At 41.0% G+C, this 22,190-nt stretch overlaps 1 protein-coding gene across 3 annotated transcripts in view; it reads right to left on the minus strand.

Annotated features, from left to right (window-relative positions):
* Window positions 1-21,931, minus strand: part of LOC117445617 (beta-1,4-galactosyltransferase 6-like) — a 37,207-nt gene extending 15,276 nt beyond the window's left edge. The window contains exons 1-10 of one of the 3 annotated variants that reach the window (XR_011643115.1): window positions 21,145-21,931; window positions 18,487-18,603; window positions 16,912-17,025; window positions 16,008-16,132; window positions 15,736-15,852; window positions 15,459-15,646; window positions 15,169-15,291; window positions 3,538-3,639; window positions 662-1,291; window positions 113-503 (exon numbers count right to left, since the gene is read on the minus strand). Coding sequence is in view for 2 of the 3 variants with exons in the window: in XM_071202946.1 (XP_071059047.1) it covers window positions 799-1,291; window positions 3,538-3,639; window positions 15,169-15,291; window positions 15,459-15,646; window positions 15,736-15,852; window positions 16,008-16,132; window positions 16,912-17,025; window positions 18,487-18,603; window positions 21,145-21,259 (1,494 nt within the window). In the remaining variant the exon portion in view is untranslated. Of the gene's footprint in view, window positions 1-112; window positions 504-540; window positions 1,292-3,537; window positions 3,640-15,168; window positions 15,292-15,458; window positions 15,647-15,735; window positions 15,853-16,007; window positions 16,133-16,911; window positions 17,026-18,486; window positions 18,604-21,144 lie in introns of those variants that run through there. The other 2 variants (XM_071202946.1, XM_034081384.2) reach the window with 2 other exon arrangements.
* Window positions 21,932-22,190: the final 259 nt, after the last annotated feature.

Here is a 22,190-nt window from a genome sequence, read left to right on the forward strand (position 1 = left end):
GTCAGGACACACTCGTGCTGTTTGATGGACCCGGCCTCCAGTCTTTATTCACACGGTGCACCTCAAAGGAAAAAAAGCTCAACAAAGGCAGAATTAAGAATATACACATCTCTAACTGATGAAATCATTTATGTTTGAAAAGAACAAAATCTGGTAAACAAAATAAATTAAGGCATGCAAAAGGTATAAGGTCAAATCTTAACATTTGGATACTTTTTTTTTTAAGCCAAACATCCTATATTGTTAGAAGATCTTCCTGTTTGGAAGAAACCACTCACTCCTATTCCATCCTTAGAACAAAGGTAGCTGCCAAAATAAAATTCAAACCCACTGGAATATCACTGTTATATGCCGAGCATTTAAAAGCCCATATTTACATATTTGTGTTCTGTGTTCGAGCTTCTAGAGGCCGATATTTACATACACGTTCATGCGGATTCAGCAGCAGTGCAGCAAAACAAACAGCGAAGAGTGAGACAGGCAGGAGTGCTTCTTCGAGCATCCTGAATTAGAGAAATAAATACCACGTATCAAATAAAAAAATGTACATCACAAACATTAATGTCGACCTCGATCAGATCCCTCCTTTAAAAAAGGAAAACTGAGGCCGAAACAAAACGATATGTAGAAAAAGTAAAGATAGTAGAAAGTGAGACGTAACTTGTCTGTTGGCTTGTAAGGTGACGGGGATCATGAGAAGTGAAGCAGTGCGGAGCAGAGGGAGCTGTGGGTCTGCCACAGTAAGGCTGTGCACTCAACACCGAGCTGAGATGCTGCTGCTCCCTCCAACGTACCAACTCATGTCCACTCCAGGAGAGAAGCCGGCACGGACACAGAGAAGACATGCAGCGACTCACCCATCACACACACGGACACAGGCACACACACACTTACAACACTGGCACAAACAATCAACAGTTCACTTTGAGAGACTTGCCACTGCCTCTTCGTTTTCTGCTCTTTTTTGTCGATTTGGATTTTCATTTTTTTCCCCTCACTAAGTTTTCTTGGCAGCATTACATGGTGCGCCTCTTCAACCCTCCCGGGTCCGAGCCCCCGCCTCTCCTTCGCTGCTGAGCAGGAGGCCAGGCTGGAGGGGAGCTGGGGTGTGGTGGGGGGGGAACTGGGGGTTGGTTGGGGCAGATCAGTAGTCTGAGATGGGGGCGAGCTCGGGATCCAGGTCCACTGTGATGTTCTTGTAGAGGCTGCTGAGGGAGAAGTGGGGGCTGTAGTGGAGGTTGTTGAGGCCGTCGAGGTGTTGCCGCTCTTGGAATACCTAAGCAGTTTATACCTACAGACAGACAGACAGACAGATCTCAATATGCATCCTGTCATGCATCTCCTGCTTCTGCAGACTATAGGTGCAACACACAAGGTGTACATGAACAACTAAACCATGCCATGTAGCCTTCGGACTGACACTATGTACCCTTTGGTGTTTCCTACCATTAGCTACAGTTGGCCAAGTAGCTGCAGCTTTCATACAGAGGTAAACATTTGGAATATCTCAATTGTATTGTATATTCTAACAGAATGGGAAAATATTCTGTTCTCTCTTTTTCTTAGATTTTCAGGAAATTAATAAATCAAATTCCATGTTTTTCCATGATGTGGCTTTTTCTTTCAATATGTATGTCTCCATTACTAAAAAGTTATTTTTCTTAAAAAAAGCTGTTATTGCAATTTTTAGTCAACTCAAAATGGACAGAACAGTGCACTGGTTGGGAACTAGTTTATTCTGTGGATGAATACACATTTCAGGGCTCGACATTATAAATGGCCCGCTGGCCCGGAAGCACTATTTAGACACCCCGGGCCAGCATAATGTACTTTCCACTTGCCCGCTCGGGCCACTAAAAATATTGCTTTAAAAAAAAAAAAAAGGTCCTGTGGTATTGCTATTTTGACGTTTATTAATGCTACAACATAGCGTTTCGTGAGGCGGCTGTGGTTGTTGGGTGAAAAGCAAACAGCTGTTTGCTGCAGAGCGAGCTCACTACAGACTTTCTCGCCACCTAACTATTCTCCAAAATGTTTTTAATACCAGCGGTAACCGGCGAAGCGCCGGGTAAAAAACAATCTTCAAATAAAAGAATGTCACCAGAAGAGTTAAAGGAGAGTGACAGGGAGCATGAGAAGAAGAGGGAGAGAACGTTTCAGCCACACTGGCTTGATCGATGGAGTTGGCTTTGATATGATGCCAATATAAACAAGATCTTTTGTCGGCTCCGTACATCAATGCCGACCTATGCTGACAAGTGAAGAGTAGAACATATAGAGGTATTGGCTTTAGGGAAGTGTCCCAGCAGTTTAGGATAATGAAGGTTCTAATCTATTACATAGCCATTACATTTCTAACTCCTAATGAGGAAGGCAGAAAGTGCATTATACAAATAATAATATACTCATAATAATAATAATAATAATAATAATAGTAGCAGACATTTTTTTCCTAATATAATTATTTTAATAAACCAAATATGAACAATTGAGGAAAATGAGGAAGAACTGATGATTCAAATGTTGCAGTACAAGTAGTATGTAGTTCATAAATTACTATGGCAACAAATGTGTTAATTTCCTTCATTATTAGTCGGTTTTGGATGAATGCTCTTGAGCCAGTGGTTACAATGTGGGGCCAGTGATGATACAATTACACTGGCCCTCCCTTAATGTCTACCCTGCATTAGGTGCCACTATTGTGGCTGCAGGACTGACCTTCAATCCCACAAATATAAAGTTGTGTGTGTGTGTGGTGTGTGTGGTGTGTGTGTGTGTGTGTGTGTGTGTGTGTGTGTGTGTGTGTGTGTTCATGTTGATGAAGGAACATGTCAGACCGAGCAACAGGGACGCTTACTAATGACTGATACCCTGTATGCCAGGGCAGGTCTGCCTTCACTAACTGTACGGAGGCTCAGTCATTGGTACATGTTCATCTATAAAGCCATGTTGGGTAAACTACCAACTTATATCTGCTCTCTGATCTCACAGAGAGTGGCACGTAGCTATTGCCTGAGGTCCCAGGATGTGTTTTTATTACATGTGCCAAGTGCTAGGACTGTTTTAGGTACTAAAGCTTTTATGTGCGCTGCTCCTCTAGCTTGGAACACTCTGCAATTTCTTTTTAAACTGAGCATTTTGGTTCCCTTGCATCATTTTAAAGCTTGGATAGATTAAATGTTATTTGATACCTGTCATTGTGAATAGGTTGTAATTTGCACCCCTGTAATCATGTTGTATGATGTCCTTTTTGTTTTCTGTTGTTTTTATGTGTAACCAACGTGCTGCAGGTCTCCCTTGAAAAAGAGATCGTTGATCTCGATGGGATTTTACCTGGTTAAATAAAGGCTACAAACAAACAAATATCAAGCTTTTAAATGATTTCATGCCAATAAGAAAAAGGAAAAAAAGGAATATCACAAGCCTAATTTTAGGTAGGCTTACAGTGCTGAACTATACAAAGCTAATTTGCTTTAAACTAAGTTTCCATTAATTCATTTAAAGTCAATTTGAGACTGAGACATAAATCTGTCTTACCTCCCGAGAAACTGCACCTCTCCTCTGTGGTGGTGATGAATGGACTTGTACTTGCCGATCTCTCCCTCTGGCCGAGTCACATTCAGTCCAGCATAGTGAACCCTGAGGAGAAACAACGCTGAATTACTGTACAGCATGACTCGGCAATAGGCGGCCCGCCAGCGATAATATTTGGCCCGGAAAATTATTTTGAGAATAAAAATCAAATATTGGAGATTTTTTTTTTTTTACAATATCGGACCGACAGTCGCACATATTGGCTATAATGTCCGAATAGAGAATCTACCTACACCTGAAGAATGCTTATTGTACTTTTATCCATGTTGGGAATGAATGACACACAGCACAGGCACAATCTGGCAGCGGGGTGCACTGACGCTGGTAGTGGATCAATACATAGGTGCACAGCGCGTGGTGCTGAAATAGCCAACATGCCAAACATGTGGTTTGAAAAAAATAACACCAGCTCACTAAATCATTCAAACGTAATGTTTACTTATATGTGAACAGTAACCAAGTGCAGTCAAAACATTGACAACAAAATCGGAGAAGCCGCCTGATCATGGAGGGCGAGGGGTGGTGGTGCATATGCCGCCACCCCAGTTGACAGCTTTGTTTTGGAAGAAAAATTGTGGCTCATCGGACATTTATGAGAGAAAGTCCCTAATGTCCGAGAGCAAGTGAAAGCAGCACAAGACGCGAGCCCTATGCGCGAGCCTTGTAACCCCTCCCCCGGCCCTGGCGCGAGCATGGAAATGTGATTGTCATTTGAACGGGACGGCGCAAAACGAGAAGCATTCGGTCTACAATGACAGAGAAGAGACCGTCAAGTTTGGCTGTACTCAGCATTGATTCAAAACGCACTAAAGGATCTTAATAAGCTTGTGAGCAGTGGCGGACTGGCCATCTGTAGAATCTGGAGAATCACAGAACGGCACCGCAGCGAGGCTCCCCGCCATCTAGTGGCTCAGAAAAAAATTGGCCCAAAGCCAAACTTATTTTCCGACCCCTGCTGTACAGCAATAAATCAACATTTATTTATTTGCTATATTTCAATATAGTGATATATAAAAATGTGAAACCAATGTATTGGTCTGTCTGTTGAAACTGACCATGGAGCTCATAATGTTCTTTCTTTTCTGACGGACAAAGAAAATGGCAGTAATATCATTGTTTAGAGCCTCCGGGCCGCATACGGTCCATTTGGCGAGACCATTTGGTACGGCCCTCGAGGTAATTTATAAACACACGCAAAAAATAAAAAAATTAAAGAAATCTAGAGCGCAAAATAATTAAACAAGCGAGTGCCTGTTTTTCCTGGCCACGGTCAGGGTTCTTGAACACAACACGAGCCTAACGTGTCATCACGTGGTATATGTCTCGTCTGACAGGGGTGGAGTTCTGACGGAGAGCACCAGAACGCCACTCCTGCACTTCAGAAATTGCAGTAGGCTACCCATAAGGAGCCGTACACATGCTGCAGTTGTGCCTGAAATTAGATCTGTGGTTAACACAATGTTAAGAGATTTTCAAGTTTGGTTCTAAGATATAAAATATGTCATTAAAGACCCTGATGGTGAATGTCGGAAGTTTCATGAAACAAGTGATTATATGAGACTACTAAACGTGTACTCCTTACACATCAAACTGACACCAAAGAACACGTCCCGACGGAACGTCGCCTCACGTCTCCTGCGTTTTGGCCATGTGTCGCACAGGAACACACCGCAAAGACTTCAGCCGACGGCCAAGTTGCACGTACGAACTGCTCATGCGTGAGTGGCAATAACTCTCCTTACCAGCAGGCGGCGGTAGTGTGTATTCGTCATTCAAAAGAAGCAACAACCGGAAGACCAACCGCGTGATACACCGAGAGAAGAAGAACAGACTGCGTGATTTAAACAAACAACAAATAGCGTGTGCGTTCCATTTTCACTCTACAGCGAGAAGCTCACGGGGCTTTCCCGAACCTGTGTCGAGAGCTGGAGTTAAATGAAATCTCAGATTTGCCTTCTTAATAGTTTGTTTGGGTCCCTCACTTTCGTTTCGCTTCTCATGCACGGATTCGCTAGCTAAACAGCCAATCAGAGTGATTTCTTTGGCCAACGGCCTTCCGATTCAACATGTCGAATTGGCGGCGGAAGGTGTTGGCACAGCAGAAAAGACACGACTGTGCAGTACACACCAATCTGAGTAGGGCGACACGACGCTCATCGACGGCCTGACATCTATCGACGCCGAAAATTGGCTTGGTGTGTAAGGACCTTTCGAGCTATTCTAAGGTTAATGGTCTTGTCCTTTCGTGCAGTGAAGAAATGACGTTTCTCCATTTGCTAGCAGGTGTGTTTAATGTTTATGTGTATGTTTATGTTTATCTTTTTTGTTACGTCTTAGCACCTCCTCTTCTATTCTTGGTGTGAACATGTGAATATAAGACCCTCTGCAGACCTCCTGACTTTTGTACTCCGCTGCAGACTGCTTGACAATCTGTAACGATTTACCTTCTTGCAAGAATAAACTCCTTAAAAGACTGTTTACTTCAAGAATCTTCATTTCAGTATAATGGAAATGTTTCCTCACCATATTATTATTATTTGTTAGTTTGTCTCAACGAACAGGATCCTTTGAAAGACCGTCAGGAACCAAAGGAAGACGGGGACTGATCACCCGGAGGGTCTCCCTTCGGCCTCTACCTCGAGAAAACGGTCCTCGAGAAGAGAGGACCGTTCTGCCGAGGTTCTCGACCGTCTTCACTAGGTAGACACTTCACTCACAGGCTGGTTTGATGGCATGTTTGGTAAATGAAAAGCGGTGATTATAGCTAGTCTCACCTATCTAATCACTGTCATAGGCCTTTTGGCTCTGTGTGGATGTTGCATTATTCCCTGTGTTAGAGGACTTGTTAGGAAAGCTATTGACTAATCAGTATCAAACACTATGTTAGCCTATCAACCTCTGAAGACTGAAGCTGACATTTTGAAGTCTCCCTACACCCTTCTCCTCATCCTCTGACTCCAGATCTGACTCTGATGATGAAACATTTGCATAAATACCTTTTGTTTGGTTTTATTTTATTATTTTGTTTTATTACATTTAGATTAGCTTGCCCATATATCCCAGTGACTGCATATGTATTTTTTCTTCTATCATACACTGTGATGTTTTACATTAGGCGCTTTCACACCGGAGTACTTTTCCATTTTAGTTCCGATAGTTCCTGGGATTTTGCGTTCGCACCAAAAAGAGAACTTAGTTCATGAGGTACTTTCCTGGGGAGAAAAAAGTTCCAATTTCTGATTGGCTGGACGAATTGCAAACCACGCCTCGTAAAACTCTGAACAGTTTTGTGAAGCCGCCATTGTATTTGCTGGCATTAGCATTATTAGCATTAGCCCAGCGCACCAACGGAGAGAGACTAACTTATGGCAACACAAAAAAAAACATGGGAGCGGTGGAGATGAGGAGGTGTCGGCGTTCTGGCGATTTACTCGGAAGGCTTCAGTAGAAGCTAGTCCCCAACTCCGGGGACTTCCGGCCGGGGACTTCGGGGTAGCAGTATACGCCGTGAAGTTGTTTGCGGCCTGCCAGTAAACCCAAAGCAGAAGAAGAAGTAGTGACGTCAGTGGCTTCATTTGCGTAATCTTCCCTCAGGGACTTATTCCGGTGTGAACGCGATCTGCTCTTTAGTTCCATGGGGGAACTAAGTGCTGGGAACTAAGTAGGGCAAAGTACTTGGTGTGAAAGCGGCTATTGAATCCTTTTGAAATTGTAATGCTGATGAAGGTAGAAACTTGTATGATAAAATGTATATAACTTCTATATTTGTGATCAATATGTAATATGATCAGAAGTGTGGAGTGTAATGGAAAATGGTATCATGTTGAGGGAGCAAGTCATTTCTAACAATGATTGACAGGTAGCAGTAAAATGTCCTAACCTAAATGAGTCGTTAATAATGTTAGAGCTATTCTAAGGTTAATGGTCTTGTCCTTTTATGGAGTGTAGACACGATAGGCGCTTTCACACTTGAGTACTTTTCCCCGTACTTTTCCCTTTTAGTTCCGATAGTTCCTGGGATTTTGCGTTCACACCAAAAAGAGAACTTAGTTCATGAGAACTTTCCCCCCCTTTGCTGTCCCTGCTAGAGAGCAGGTACTTTCCTGGAGAGAAAAAAGTACTAAGTGTCAAAGAATATTTTAATCCGATCTGTGTATTTAGAGATTCTCAGTCTTTCTTTCATGTTCCTGTGTAACTTCTCAGGAAGACACGGGTCAAAAGGTCTTTTGCCTTTCCTGTGGGTGAGGGGTTTTGGGGCACATGAGGAGTTGCAAAACAGAGGTGCTTTTGTTCCAAATGTCTGGTACTAATTAGAGAAAAGGCGGGCTCTTAGTTCCCTCCTTTTCTGCTGTATAGATGTGTTCCTGTCCCTTTGTCTTCAGAGCTTGCTTGGGATCTCATAATGAAAGTTGTGAATATACCTTGTGAACTCTCCGGCCGTATTCTCTCTCAATAAATAACAGTGTTTGACTAAAGACATCCCAGCTTCCATCCTTTCCTGAACATTGGTTCTGCATTGCTACACAGAAGTTTTCTTCACAAATTGGCGTTGTCGACAGGATACCAAAAGATCTTCAGAACTGGTAAATGTAATTTCAAATCTATATTTGGACATTGCCTTACCAGAATCCGTGATTACATGTTGATAGAAATCATCACATAATGAAATAAGATCCCACGGTTTGATGATTGATAGGTGTGTGGGCTGTCTTCCATTTTGACACCCAGAACAATGGGGGCTATCCACCCGTATGCACAATGTAAAGTAATTCACACAGCCTCTTCCCTCTGTGAGGAGCATCAGGTTCAGCTTCATTTAAATATGTCGTGTAGTAATAAATGTATTTATTTTTCATCTCAAGAGAGAATGTGTATTTTATGTTAGTATTTAAAAAAAAAAAAAATCTCCTGGGGGAGAATGCCCCCAGACCCCCCTAAAGGGGTTGGGTTTTCAGCATGTCAACTCTTTTACCTGTGGGGAAATTGCAGGATTGGCTCCAGGTCGCCGTTTTTATTTACTACAAGACAAATGTGCCTTTTTATTTCATACAGTTCAATTTGGATTGAGACAGGGGAATAATCTAAACCTCAAGCGTGGCGTTTCACCGTCAAGGGGGTGATATAGCGTGTATGTAATTACATTTCAAATACTGATTTGAGCCCCACCACTGTATGGGTTAGCCCTACCATAGATTACCCAACACAAATACTCGGGAGCCGATAAGTCAATGAATTGCTTATCGCGACAGGCACACAATAAAACAGTGGAAACAAACATGTGTTTGACTTTCATTAGTGAAGGAAACTGTGTGCCCTTTATAGTCTGTGTCCAATATTGTGTATTTGTATATATATTATATATATATCCTAAATATATGCTAAGGTCCCACTACTGACACGATAGCAGTCATTTCGTGCGCATGTGTGTAATTAAACCCATGATATCGAAATCTCACTCCAGCCAGGTACCCAAAGTTGGCAACCCTGCCCATACCCCAATAATATTTTATTGCAGATCTACATGAATCACACAAATGACCTATTTTTGATTCGAAAGGTGACAAGTTTGCATCCCTGCTTGATATCCTTTTCATTACAGAGCTGGGAAAATGGTGTATTGATTAGATTCTGATCCGTGCAAGTCCTATTTTAACTGACTTTAGTTCTAATGTTAATGATAATTTGATTTCAACCCATAAGTAATTATTTAAATGAACTCAACATTTCACATGATGGATTAGTGTTCCACATTTTTCCCACTAATTTGTTTTATTATTAGGCCAATGGTAAAGAGAGACATTGATGACCCTGTGTCCCTTTTGTTGGTACGTGGTTCCATTTTGTCTATGGCCTTGGACGGCTTCACTAAAAGTCACCCAGCTCTGCCCTGCTACAGTCCGGCTGAGTGCAGTCACAGAGATGCTATGGCTGCTCTACATGACATTAATGGTCTGGTCCGAGAATGGACACCATTTCCTGCTCCCAGAGAGAATGACATTCCTCAAACTGAACTTTACAAGCCGTTGATACTGTCTCACATGGGTCTGCTTCCCCCCCCACCGAGCCATGAACTGAAAGCTTGACGTCTGCTCTGAACACTTGGAACTGTCACACCAGCACCTACCCCTGGGTCAGTCAGATGAGACTAACGGCTTCACTTAGGGCATATGGGTCAGAAATCTGACTCTCGTTACCACGGAGTGGGTTGTTTGTTTTTTTAAGGCTATTCTTACTGCTATGCAGAGTGAAAAGCCCCTACTATTTTTGGTATAGGCCTAATGTCAGGGGCCTCTTACTGTCTACTTCTGCATATATTCACATTATATGGACCATGTTTCCACCTGGTGAAACTAGAGGCGGCACGGAACTCAGGCTACAATACAACCATTCTGTTCTGCTCTAACGATTCAATTTATAGATTCTACATCAAAACAGTTCGTTTTTATTGTTTCCAATGATAACGTCACCTTAAGTGGAGGAATGCAAACCTGTTTTCAAATGTAAGGTTTTGAATGTGTTTGACATTTCTCAGTAATGACACCCTCAGACGCCCACTATCATTCATGCTATGCCTTCAGTGGTAACTCAGATGTTAAAGGGGTTGAAGCTTTTCCTCCCAAATCGGCTATGCTTTGTGTTTTCAACAACGGTGTGCATTTCCTGCATAATATATGTTTCTCACAATTGTTTTTTGTTAGCTGCGCACAGGTGATACTGAGTCTTCTCGAGTGATGGATTATGACCTCTACCATGCTTACATGGACTCGTATGTTTTATTTCATATCTAACAGAAGTGAGAGAATAGAGGGATAGGAAAGAGAGAAGACATATTTGCAAGTTGCATACTGATACTGAGTTTTCTCGATTAATAGCTTATAGACAATACCATGTTTAAATAGACTCCTACGTTGTTATTACATTATGTGACATATGTAAGAAAAGGGAGGGGAGAGTCAATTATATTGAGTAATTGATTTCATATTGAAACATTCATTTCTCAAACCTATGTTTTATGGAAGAGGAAATGTACTCCTGATAAACTAATCTTTTATCAAACGGTAAATGGTGAATTAATTTAACATTTAGAATCATTGAGAAAGGGTTATATCCACAGGGACTAGCTCACATTTAACTTAAAATAACAGTTCTCTGCTTTGGACTGATGAGTATATGATTCTTGCATGTGAAATGACTAACACAAACCTTACATTTATGCATGTGCATGTGTCAGGAAGGCTCCCAAATAATTCTGAGGGGCCTATCCTATTTTTGTAATTGAATGATAATGTGCTAATCCATTACCTTGAGTTGTCTGCACTCAGGAAAACATCTCTATGAAGTGTTAACCCAATAACTAGGACAGCTCTGAAGGCCAAGGGTCAGAGAGAGAGGATCACACTCTCCGGCTGCAGAGGGCACCCCCAGCCACGGGCAAGGAGGCACAAGGTCGTTCAAGATGAGAGGATTCTAATCTTCAACTTTCTGATGGGATGGGATGCTTCTTCATCGATGGCTTCAGAGGCTCCATGTTTCTTGGAGGGGCAGATTTCTTCCTAACATCTCCCATCACGGGGCGGGGCATCTGGATGGGCCATTTGGAATAGGCTCTGCTCTCAAGCAGATCGCAGAAGGAATGCAGGCAGATGAGCCTCCGTTTCACTGGGAGATCATAAAGTGCTCACTGAATGAGCCACTAAAGCAGAGCAATTGGGGGAGTGAAATATGGCGCTCTGATGAAGAAGAGTTTTGAGCCAATCAGCACCTCAGTGCTAATCTACAGTATCAGGATGCCTTTACACACCAGACACTCTGTGTCATAAAGAGAGGAGGAGAATGAGTCAGGAGGACATGTTTTTCCAGCTCTTGTACAAAGATACAATTTAAATTGAATGACCAGATGTTTACAGATGTACAATTAATGATAGTTCTTATATTTCCGACATGTGTTAAATAGTGGTGATAAATATATTTTGTCAGATCAGATTACACTTTCACACTACACAAAATAAATTAATTGATATTTTCAGATTATAAGGTATTGAACAATAAGGTACTTCTAATATTATAACAGATAATGTTAATATCCTTAATTGTCCAGCCATCAGGTTTAACAACACTACTCTTCAATGTATTATCCATGCACAGAAAGACCTACAATGATGTTTCAAGTTTTAAATATTTAAACCTTCCTTTCCAGGTTTTACAAAAGTCTTTGAATATTTGTCTAACTTTTCCTTTTCAGATTTTGAACAAATGTATTTGAATAAAATGTATGTACTACTAAGTGCCTTACTCTTGAATAAGCGTACTGAAGTAAACGTTAAAGTAATGTTAAAGATAATGTTAAAGATTGAGGACACTGCAACTTTACAGATTACAGATTGATCGATTCATCACTGTGAATTTATACCTTAACTGGGAATTTTAGCTGGATCTCTCATGATTCTGATTTTATACCTCAATTGGATTTCTTATAATCCTAATTGTGTTTTAATAAGTAATTGCCTTGAAGTAAATCTTTGAGATGTAAGCTGATTTTGAATTTGTGTTTGATGAATGAGATTAACTGAGTGATAAATGCTAAAAGATCTTATTTTTTAAACATATATTTTACTATTATATTTTTGTATTTCATGTGTGTTATTATTGTGCCTTTTGACAAAAGAAGTCAAACACTGAAGAGAGATGATTTTTCTATTATGATTGACTGTGTTCATTCATGGTGATTGAAATGTTTTCAATCTTGTTTTACTTTTTGATGTAATTGATGTATGTGAGCCCACACAACTCTGAAGACGTTTATTGATTTAAGTAGTGACTGAAATATTCTTAGACTAATGTTAATTGGTTATCAATAAATTGATAAAAAGAAAGGAACTGTCAGAGAATATTTTAATCCGATCTGTGTATTTAGAGATTCTCAGTCTTTCTTTTATGTTCCTGTGTAACTTCTCAGGAAGACACGGGTCAAAAGGTCTTTTGCCTTTCCTGTGGGTGAGGGGTTTTGGGGCACATGAGGAGTTGCAAAACAGAGGTGCTTTTGTTCCAAATGTCTGGTACTAATTAGAGAAAAGGCGGGCTCTTAGTTCCCTCCTGTTCTGCTGTATAGATGTGTTCCTGTCCCTTTGTCTTCAGAGCTTGCTTGGGATCTCATAATGAAAGTTGTGAATATACCTTGTGAACTCTCCGGCCGTATTCTCTCTCAATAAATAACAGTGTTTGACTAAAGACTTCCCAGCTTCCATCCTTTCCTGAACATTGGTTCTGCATTGCTGCACAGAAGTTTTCTTCACACTAAGTGCTGGGAACTAAGTACGGCAAAGTACTTGGTGTGGATAAACTACCATCTTATATCTGCTCCCTGATCTCTCTGCGAATTGAAAGTACTTATTGCCTGAGATCGCATGCTGTGGTTTTATTAAATGAGCCAAGTGCTAGGACTGTCTTAGGGAAGAAAGCTTTTAGATGTGCAGCTCCACTAACATGGAACAGTCTGCAAAAAGAATGGAAAATTACCAAGCTAGTACCACTACATGTTTTTAAAGCTCGGTTGGATGCTACACAATCAGATGCTGTTGGTACCTGTACATGTGGTTAAATATGTAAATTGTAATCCCTGTACATTTTGTGTATGATGTCCTTTTGTTGTTCTGTTGTTTATGTTTTTGTGTCTTCTTGTGGAACCTACTGCTGCAGGTCTCCCTTGAAAAAGAGATCATTGATCTCAATGGGATTTCACCTGGATAAATAAAGGTTTTGAATTGAATTGAATTGAAAGCGGCTAATTATTTGTGTTTAAAAGAATGGTATATATGGTATGTTTATCTTTTTTGTTCCGTCTTAGCACCTCCTCTTCTATTCTTGGTGTGAACATGTGAATATAAGACCCTCTGCAGACCTCCTGACTTGTGTACTCCGCTGCAGACTGCTTGACAATCTGTAACGATTTACCTTCTTGCAAGAATAAACTCCCTAAAAGACTGTTTACTTCAAGACTCTTCATCTCGGTATAATGGAAAGGTTTACCCACCATTTTATTATTATTTGTTAGTCTTACAACATTTCCACCACACCATATCCTAACGTTAGCTTTTTACCTCTGCCGATTGCATTATGCTTCCAAAATCATAAAAGTGGTGTTTAATATGTAGAGATTATCCAGCTAAACAAATGTATGCCACAGATCTTTTGCTGCAATATTCTAAAATCCCTTTTTCCCCCCGCGATGCTCACTTCCGGGTCAACCTACAAAAACACATCATTATTGCACCATTCTATGGGGCAATGGTATATGAGAACAGTGGTAATGACCACAACCATAGCACTTCCAACAATATCAGACCAGGACATACAACTACTCAGTATCAGACATTACTGAAGTGGTAAAAACATCAAATTCAAACTGGAAGGTTTGGGGAGCAGATGAATATCATAGCAGCAGCTCCAACCCCTCTCAGCTGTCAGAAGTCCCAGTTGAACTCTCAGCAGGATTACTGGGAAGAGAGACGCTTGATAAACACAGGTCCAGGTCTTTTACCACAAAGACATTCATGCTGCCTATATGGGTGAATACATTACAACTGGTATCTAAAAAGGTATCATCTACTCCTCTGGAGATATCTACACTAGGTTAACTATGGTACTGTGCAGATACCTTCAGTAGTAACCATGGACACCACAGGGAGCCTGTGTCAGGGTCTGCTGTTGTACTTTCAAAAGAAAAGAAGAACACCAGAAGTGTATCATAAAGTGAACCACATTTCTGCTATGGTCCTGCACCAAAGATGCTGCACACACACTGCTGAAAACATCTTTCTAATATTTCTCCTAATATTATTTAGAAAAGAGAGGATTGATGAAGCTGCATCACAAGACTTCCAATTGTCTCAACCATGGCAAAACAGCTTACAGCTCTTTTCTTGGCTTAAGGTTGATTAATGCTTAAAATGGCAACCATAATTACGGAGTAAATACGTTATACCTTTAAAGTATGTTCTAGGAAACATGGTGCCACCTTCTAAGGCAAGAGAACATATTCAGCTCATTTTCAGGTTCATATTTGTATTTTGGGGGGAGGATCCTTTGCAGATCATTTAGTTTGATAAATGTAGATGGAAGATGCTAAAACAATTAGCCTCTTGGTCCGCAAGGTATTTGTCATCCTACGACGATGGTTGCCTGTGTGTGTGTAATGTGAGCGATACCGAGTTTCGATTATCTATCAAACGTCTGGAAGGAAAGTCTTAACATCTAAGCTTTCCTGAGGACCGAGGGGAGTGTTTTAGTGCCACGCATCATGTCATCATAGATTTGTGGTTCTAACAAAAACGGTATGCTTGGCCGGACTTTGGTTAGCGCATCAAAATCCACACTAACGGACTTAAGGTAGGTCTCTGCATGCTGTATGTTTTCTGTCTCAATACACCCCTTATTACAGATCACCGTTGTGTTTCTCTTTATGTGAAAAGCACAGAAGAGAAAAGCAGTCCGATGACCGAACGAGAACACAAGCACTGCTGAGTAACTAAATGAAGGGCTCTCATTACTTTGTAAAAACCTTGTTTGTAGACTAACCTGTTCCACAAGTCGTCATCCTCTCCTCCCCAGCCCCAGAATGCATTGGGAAAGCCATTAATCTTCCGAAACTGCTCCACAGTGAGTCCACTGACACCACCAAAGAACTCGCTATATGGAAGACTGGAAACAAAAACAAACAAAGTGTTAAAATCAACATGATCTGTATAGTTCATAGCCTGTCCAAACACTTTGAAATCTATTGGTCATTGCCACCAAAGGAAATCAATACTTAACTTAAGCAGGACAAACAGTTTATGTTCTTAAAAGATATCTGATGACACACTCACATGTACATGTATTTGTCCAGCTTGGCAGCAAAGTGGCGTGGCATCTGACCGCAGCCGTAGTAGTTTCGGTCATTCTCAGGGATGTGGTCGACGTCATGGAAGATCAAGCAGTCCCAGTCCAAGTCCTTCATGGCCTCCAGGAATCCCACGTTAAACAGCATGGCTCTGTTGAAGGGCTGGCTGCCACTCTACACGCCATGAGTTGAGTACACGTTAATAAAGCTGTCTTGTAATGCACAACGTGTTCATACAGCAGCATGCAGTGCGGGCCACACACCTGTTCGATGACGTAGAAGGCAAACTGCAGCCGCTGTCTCTGCAGCATGGGGATAAGATGTTGGAAGAGGATGGGGAGATGCTCGTGACGGTTTCTAAACGGAATCAGGATGGCCACCTAAAAGGAAAATATTAGAGTAAGAGATAAGAGCCAACCTTCGACTAAATTCATCTGCTTTCTTGTTGTTTTTCCCCTAGAGGAATCCATTTGCATCACTGGTTTAAAAAAAGTTTGAAGGACATATATTATTTATACACTTCTAAAAGGCCTACCTTCCAGCGAGGTCTGCAGTCTTTTGGTTTCCAGTGGCCTCCAAACTCAATGTCAAAATACTTGGAGGACCTCAGTTCTATCTCCTCCATGGGGATCTCTGTCATGTTTACTTCAATAAGGCCCTCTGTGGAGAGAGTTTTGTGTGTGTGTGTGTGTGTGTGTGTGTGTGTGGGGGGGGGGGTACATAAATCAGCTTCACATTAAAACAAATAACAACTTTCTACAGCGTAAAACATAGGGCTTTGTTTTTCTCTCGTTCCTGTGCTACTTAGCTCATTGGTCTGACCGCTATTAGCTAATTCTCATTTATTTTATATTTGTGTTGTATTTTTACAACAGAACAATTAAGCAGCAAAGCTTGAAGTGCAGTAGATTTTAAATTATGGCTTTCCTGAAACGACATGTTAGAGCCCGTCTTTCAATTTGTAAAAAAGGTCAAATATTGTCACCGAATCGTTACCTCAGTAGTCATGGAAGTATAAAAGACTACATTTCCCACGGCGCAAGCCTCTTAAGAGACACATAGATAGGCAATCTGTGCGAAAGACACAGTTGAGAAACAGTTTTATACCGTTTAGTAATATTATCCTACACAAAGTAAAGGAAGAAAGACGATCTAAGTTGTTTATTATTTTATGGGAGTTTTGCCTCTTTTGTTTTGATTTGTTTGACTATTTTAAAAGGCCAATTTTCTTTGTTGAACATGTGAAAAGTTTAGCATTTTCTTTTGACGACATGCAGGTTGCAAAATATCAATTGGAAGTCAAACAAGTAAAAACAAATGAATGAAAGATAACGCATTAAAACTGTCTGTTTAAAGCGTCTACTTGCTTAATGGAAACAAAGGGAGGAAGCTGCGACAACCCTTTCCTGTTTCCTGTCAGGTAAAAGGTCTGTACTCACTCATAGAAGGTAATCGCTCTGGACATGGCAGGTTCTGGGCGTAGGTGAAGTTCTCAGGGAGGTACGTGGTCGGCTGCACCAGGTATTCACTGGAGTTGCTGCCATCAGGATAGTCTGCAGAAAAATCAACCAACATCTAGTATAACAGCAGAATACTCCAAACCACATCATTGACATCAAATGACTGATGATAGGGCTTCAATATGGACCCTATTTCTCATGATTGTGTCAAATGAAAAACATTTTTAGGAAATTGGTACAGCCTGCAAGGTAATCCTATATAAAGGCCCTGCCCTGTCAATGACTTTTCACCTTAAGTGCCCGTTCTTTTCACTGACAATCTCAGATTGATATTTTAAACCTACACAATTATGGAAAGGAACCTACAGACAATTCAAGAGTTGTTTTCTTCATCCTTAACTTGATCCCCAGCCTGTTTGCATGTGACTTGTCGTTGAAAACAGAAGGTGGAAACACGAGTGACACTCAGAGAGGAATGGCTGTTTTCACGGTTTGGAGTACAGATAGCGTTGAGTAGTCTTGTCTTAAAAAATTATTAACTGACATGGCTGAATATTAATGCGATTTTCACAATTTGAATATGACATAAGATTTGAGAAGGCGAATTCTCTTTGAGCAAGACGTAGTCAGACACAACAACAAAAAGAAAGAAAATCAATAAAAACCTTTTAATTCTTTGTAGTTCCCTTTCCATAATTACAACACACAGCTTCCAATCTGCACTCTAACCTTGTTATGTATTTTTAGAGCTCTGCACCTTAGATTTATTTGTAAAAATGTATTTATATATTCATTACTTCTATATAAGGCTATCACAACTGTGTAATAGGGATCGTGTTTGAAAAAACTCTTTACTTGGTACGCGTGCTCCAAAGAACAACAGCGCCTAAAGTAGCCTAACTGAGGTATGTGAAACCTGGAACATACATATTCAATGGGGTTTCTTCTTTATTGAGGCCATGCCATTTTTATTTTTTTAAACGTGAAATAGTAGGGAAGCACCCAGTTGCAAATGTATCAGCCAATACTGATGTTTAGAATAACAATATGACCAATGCATTTTTGTTTAATTTTTGTTGTCTGGTTGCCCACAAGCATCTTTCGAGCAGGCGCTGAACTTGTACACATTAACAAAGCCATAATGATCAAAAAGATTTAAACTTAAAAAAGCCAAAAATATCCCTAGTGAGGCACAAGGTTGAACTAATTTGAGTATCTAGGAAGTGAGCTCTATAAATACAACATTAACATGGTCACTGTAAATGTGCCAACTTATAAGTCATACCATTGGACAATGGTTGTTGTGATGACATATTTGACGTATTAACAGCAGCTTTTCCATAGGTTGTTAATCTCATGTACAATGCATATATGTAGGCAGTGTGGCCATTCTCTTTGGTACATTTCACTTAAATGGATACAGACTCCTCCATCTGGTCAGCCACCTACTTTAAATGTTAATTCAATTAATACATTTTCACCATACGGCTGATTGTTTAGCAGTCTATAATCGCTACATTTAAGGAGTCTGGTGAAAATGTATGCTTTACTTACCTGTCCCGTTGAGTGTGCTGTTCTTGTTAGTGTACAATCGAATCATCTGGCCAATGGTCCTCACATTGTCCCTCAACATGATGCCCTGGGCCTGCACCATGAAGAAATATGTGTTGGCTGAAGGACAGACAAAAACAAAAAAGTGGGAATTACTATTTGGCATAATCGAGCAGCCCTACCGTCGTCACATTAGATCACCCTAGTGTCAGTCTTCCTATTGGCCAGAACACTAAATTCAGTTTGTGTGTGAGCAGTAAACAGCACAGTGTTCGGGGATGATAAGCGTTTTATCACATAATCCAGGCCCCATTGGTTGATGAGCAGGTGACGGGGTTAAAATAACAAACCGTACAAAGACGGACAGTTAGCTGCTGGATACAGAAACAAAGTTTGCCACAATACCAAAAAAAGTATCATCCTCTGTTTAGGATTTACAAATAATTTTAAAGCGAAACGCTCCCTCTATATCTGGTGCCAGGCGTAACTCAAATCAATATGTTCTGCGCTTCCGTGCTTGAAAATTGGTCACAGGGAAGGCAGAACAAGCAAAGCATGAAATGACTGTCCTGCATGACTGGGCTGCACAATATTGAAAAAATAACTACTTGCAATTATATTGACTGATATTGCCTTTGCGATATGATTTGTTAGATCTAACGGTATGATCATTATGTAATTTATTTTAGAGGATTAAACTATTTTTGTATTAAATCTGTATAATACCATTTGTAGGATAGGATTTCTCTGCAGCACCACAATACTTCAGATATTTTTTACAATTTTGAATCTTGCACTAGTAATTTTTGCAAATTTGATAACATGTCGGTAAACTAAGCAGCCCTAGTCCTGAGTTCTCTAATGTAATCTCAGCTGGATGTTGAGTAGAGGGTGGAATCCAAACAGCATTACCGGATGACCCAGGAGGAGCCCAAGCACATTCACTTTATCAGAAACATACAGTAGGCGACATCACATTCTGTAAAAAGCAAACATTCACACCACTGCTGCTTCACACATAGCTCAAGCCAGATACTATAGGATCATATTCTCCTCTTAACTTGGTGAATTGCAAACATTACTTACACCCGTAACTATCTACAGCAATGAACTGCAGATGTATGAGGAAAAAAAACACGCCACAAGTACCGTGCCTCTTCGTCATTGATTTACAACATGCGTTATGCTCAGTCTCAACATTACACAGAGGAGCAGTCAATTATTTATATTTGTAAAGAGATGCGTTTGTCTCACGGTTACTTCACTCAAGTTTTTCTGTTGTACAGTAATACATCTAAGGCTAAATATATAGTGATAGAAATTATTCTCAAAACACCAGTAAACATTGTGCTTTTCGTATTTGGAACGAGATGCAGCCTGTGGCCTCTAAAGCAATAACTAAAGTGTCAAATCTTAACACCCAATGGATCCTACTATTAGCGTAGATGTGTAAGAGTTAAAACACATCAGGGATTGTGTATTTGTGGGAACAGTACGTAGAGTATATTTCCAATATGGTGTATTGGCAATGAACAATATAGCTTTATTAAAGCTAAGAGAAGATGTTTTGTTGCTTCCACCTTGGTCAATAAACACCAATACAAAACTGGGGAAATCCCTCTCACACATGATAGTTGCCTTGCTTGATTCATGGAAATCACAATACCCAGTTCCAACAGAACACAAAAAACCACCTGGTCTTGTCTTGTTATCTCTTCACATCGACAATCATGACATATGTCTTCAGTTACATTTCCAATAACTGCCTCTCTTTCCAAGCATGACTAACGGTGACTGCCAGTACAAGTCTGCACTATAATTATATAATTCCTGTCAACAAAATCATTTCCCCGAGGCATGTAATCACCAGACGGCCAAAACAAACAAATCGCTATCCACACCAAATGTTACAACTGAAACAAGCATCATCTAGCATCTGAATCCATGTAAAGATCCATAAAACATAAAGTTATCCTTCCTTTTTTTTTTTTTTATAAATGCAGTGGGATACCACCTGATTGGATAAACATCAAGAGTGCATTGTATTACTATATTGTCAATACATGGCTAATGGAGTGATCTTTACAACTAGTGCAAAGTAAAAAGAGCAGATTGAGCAGAGATTAGTGTCCAATAAGTGTAATTAACCATTAAATCAATACTCTGTGATAAACGCAGTCATTGGATAGTCAACACAACTACAGACATGTGGAGATGGGAAATACTGACACATGTCACACACATGTCATTCAGCGGACAGGCGGTGTGGATGCTGGGTTCACAACCTGAGAGTAACACCGACGTTGGCAGTGTTGCCAAAGGTTAATTAATTCAAAAGGCAACGCTAGCTAAAGCTCATATCCTCCATATATCAAACACAAGGGGACACTATAGAGAGAATATTTCTACCGCTTGCCGTTGAAAGAGGCAATTTGCTCTTTGACATCGCAAAATAGCGAGGGCCAGCTGGGCATCATGGCCTGGGGTGGGTGTTTAAGCAGCTGGATAGTTAGCCCGTTAGCTAGCATCCATCCAGTGGTGTTATCATGGGCTGAGACAGCAGCTGGAGCGTGTTAGGCTGCGGAGGATAACGATAATCCAGACATAATCACATTAACTGATGCCATGTAAAGAGTTTAGTGTAAACCTCTGTGTACTGACCTATTCCCGGCGCCACATAAATAAAGTAGAGACAAGTGGTGGACATGGAAAAGAAGAATATGAAGGCCAGAAATGATCGGTTGGACATTCGCAGCAGCCGCCTCCAGTTCACCATTTTGGCTTAGGCCCGCTTTCCATTCGTCGATATGAATCCCATAAAAAATGTTTTGGAGTTAAAAAGTCTTCGAATTGATAGACAACAATGTCAATGGTGTGGTCATGGAAAATTCTGCACCGTCGAAGCCCAGAGCTGCAGCGCGGAGAAGGCAAACGTTAGCGATGCTAGCCGGCCTGCTTTCCCCTGCCAAGAAATTTCCAGATGGAAAAAGCAGGCCTGTATCGTTAATATCAGGCCACTGAGAGCCGCATGAAGCACCGCCGGTCGGGCATGTTGAAACCGTTAACTACGGGCTGAGACAGTAAAACTACTTAAGGGTACTTGTGGTAGCCTTCCATGGTTGCGGTGTCGGCAGCGAACCCTTTATCGCTAGCGCTGCAGGTTGGTCATTGAAGGGGGCAGGACCGCTGAGCCTTCACCCACAGCCTACTCTCGGCCGAAGCTGTGTGTCCAACACAGTCGGCGCACTACTTAATCAAACCGCGGGCACGGGAGTCCTGTCATGCCACCGGGTGCCTCCACACTGTTTCTGCACGACCGTGGAATTCATTAAAAACCCGTAAATGCAGAATATTGTATGAAAAAGGAAATCAAAGAGATATCAGGTCGGACTCCTTTTCATTTTCTGCTGGCACTGCAGAGACCGTTTCCGGTGGGTGTAACAACACGTCCCCCTCCTCCTTGTCGCCATGGAAACGTGTGCGCGGTGCGGTGCGGCTGTGTCTTCCTGAAGCACACATTTTTTTCCCTTCACGTTATTTGCGCCCATATTAAAAATGATTTAGCTTTTACAATTATTGCAGTATGTATGTCCTATGTCCATGTCCTATTTATCCAGTTGTATGCACACTATTTACCAAGCACATGCTTGTTTGCTAACACTTTGTAATTAAAAAAGTGTTTTAGTGGGCAGCTTCCGCTGGAAAAG

The sequence above is a fragment of the Pseudochaenichthys georgianus genome, chromosome 4 (assembly GCF_902827115.2).
Source record: "Pseudochaenichthys georgianus chromosome 4, fPseGeo1.2, whole genome shotgun sequence".
NCBI classification, from domain to species: domain Eukaryota; kingdom Metazoa; phylum Chordata; class Actinopteri; order Perciformes; family Channichthyidae; genus Pseudochaenichthys; species Pseudochaenichthys georgianus.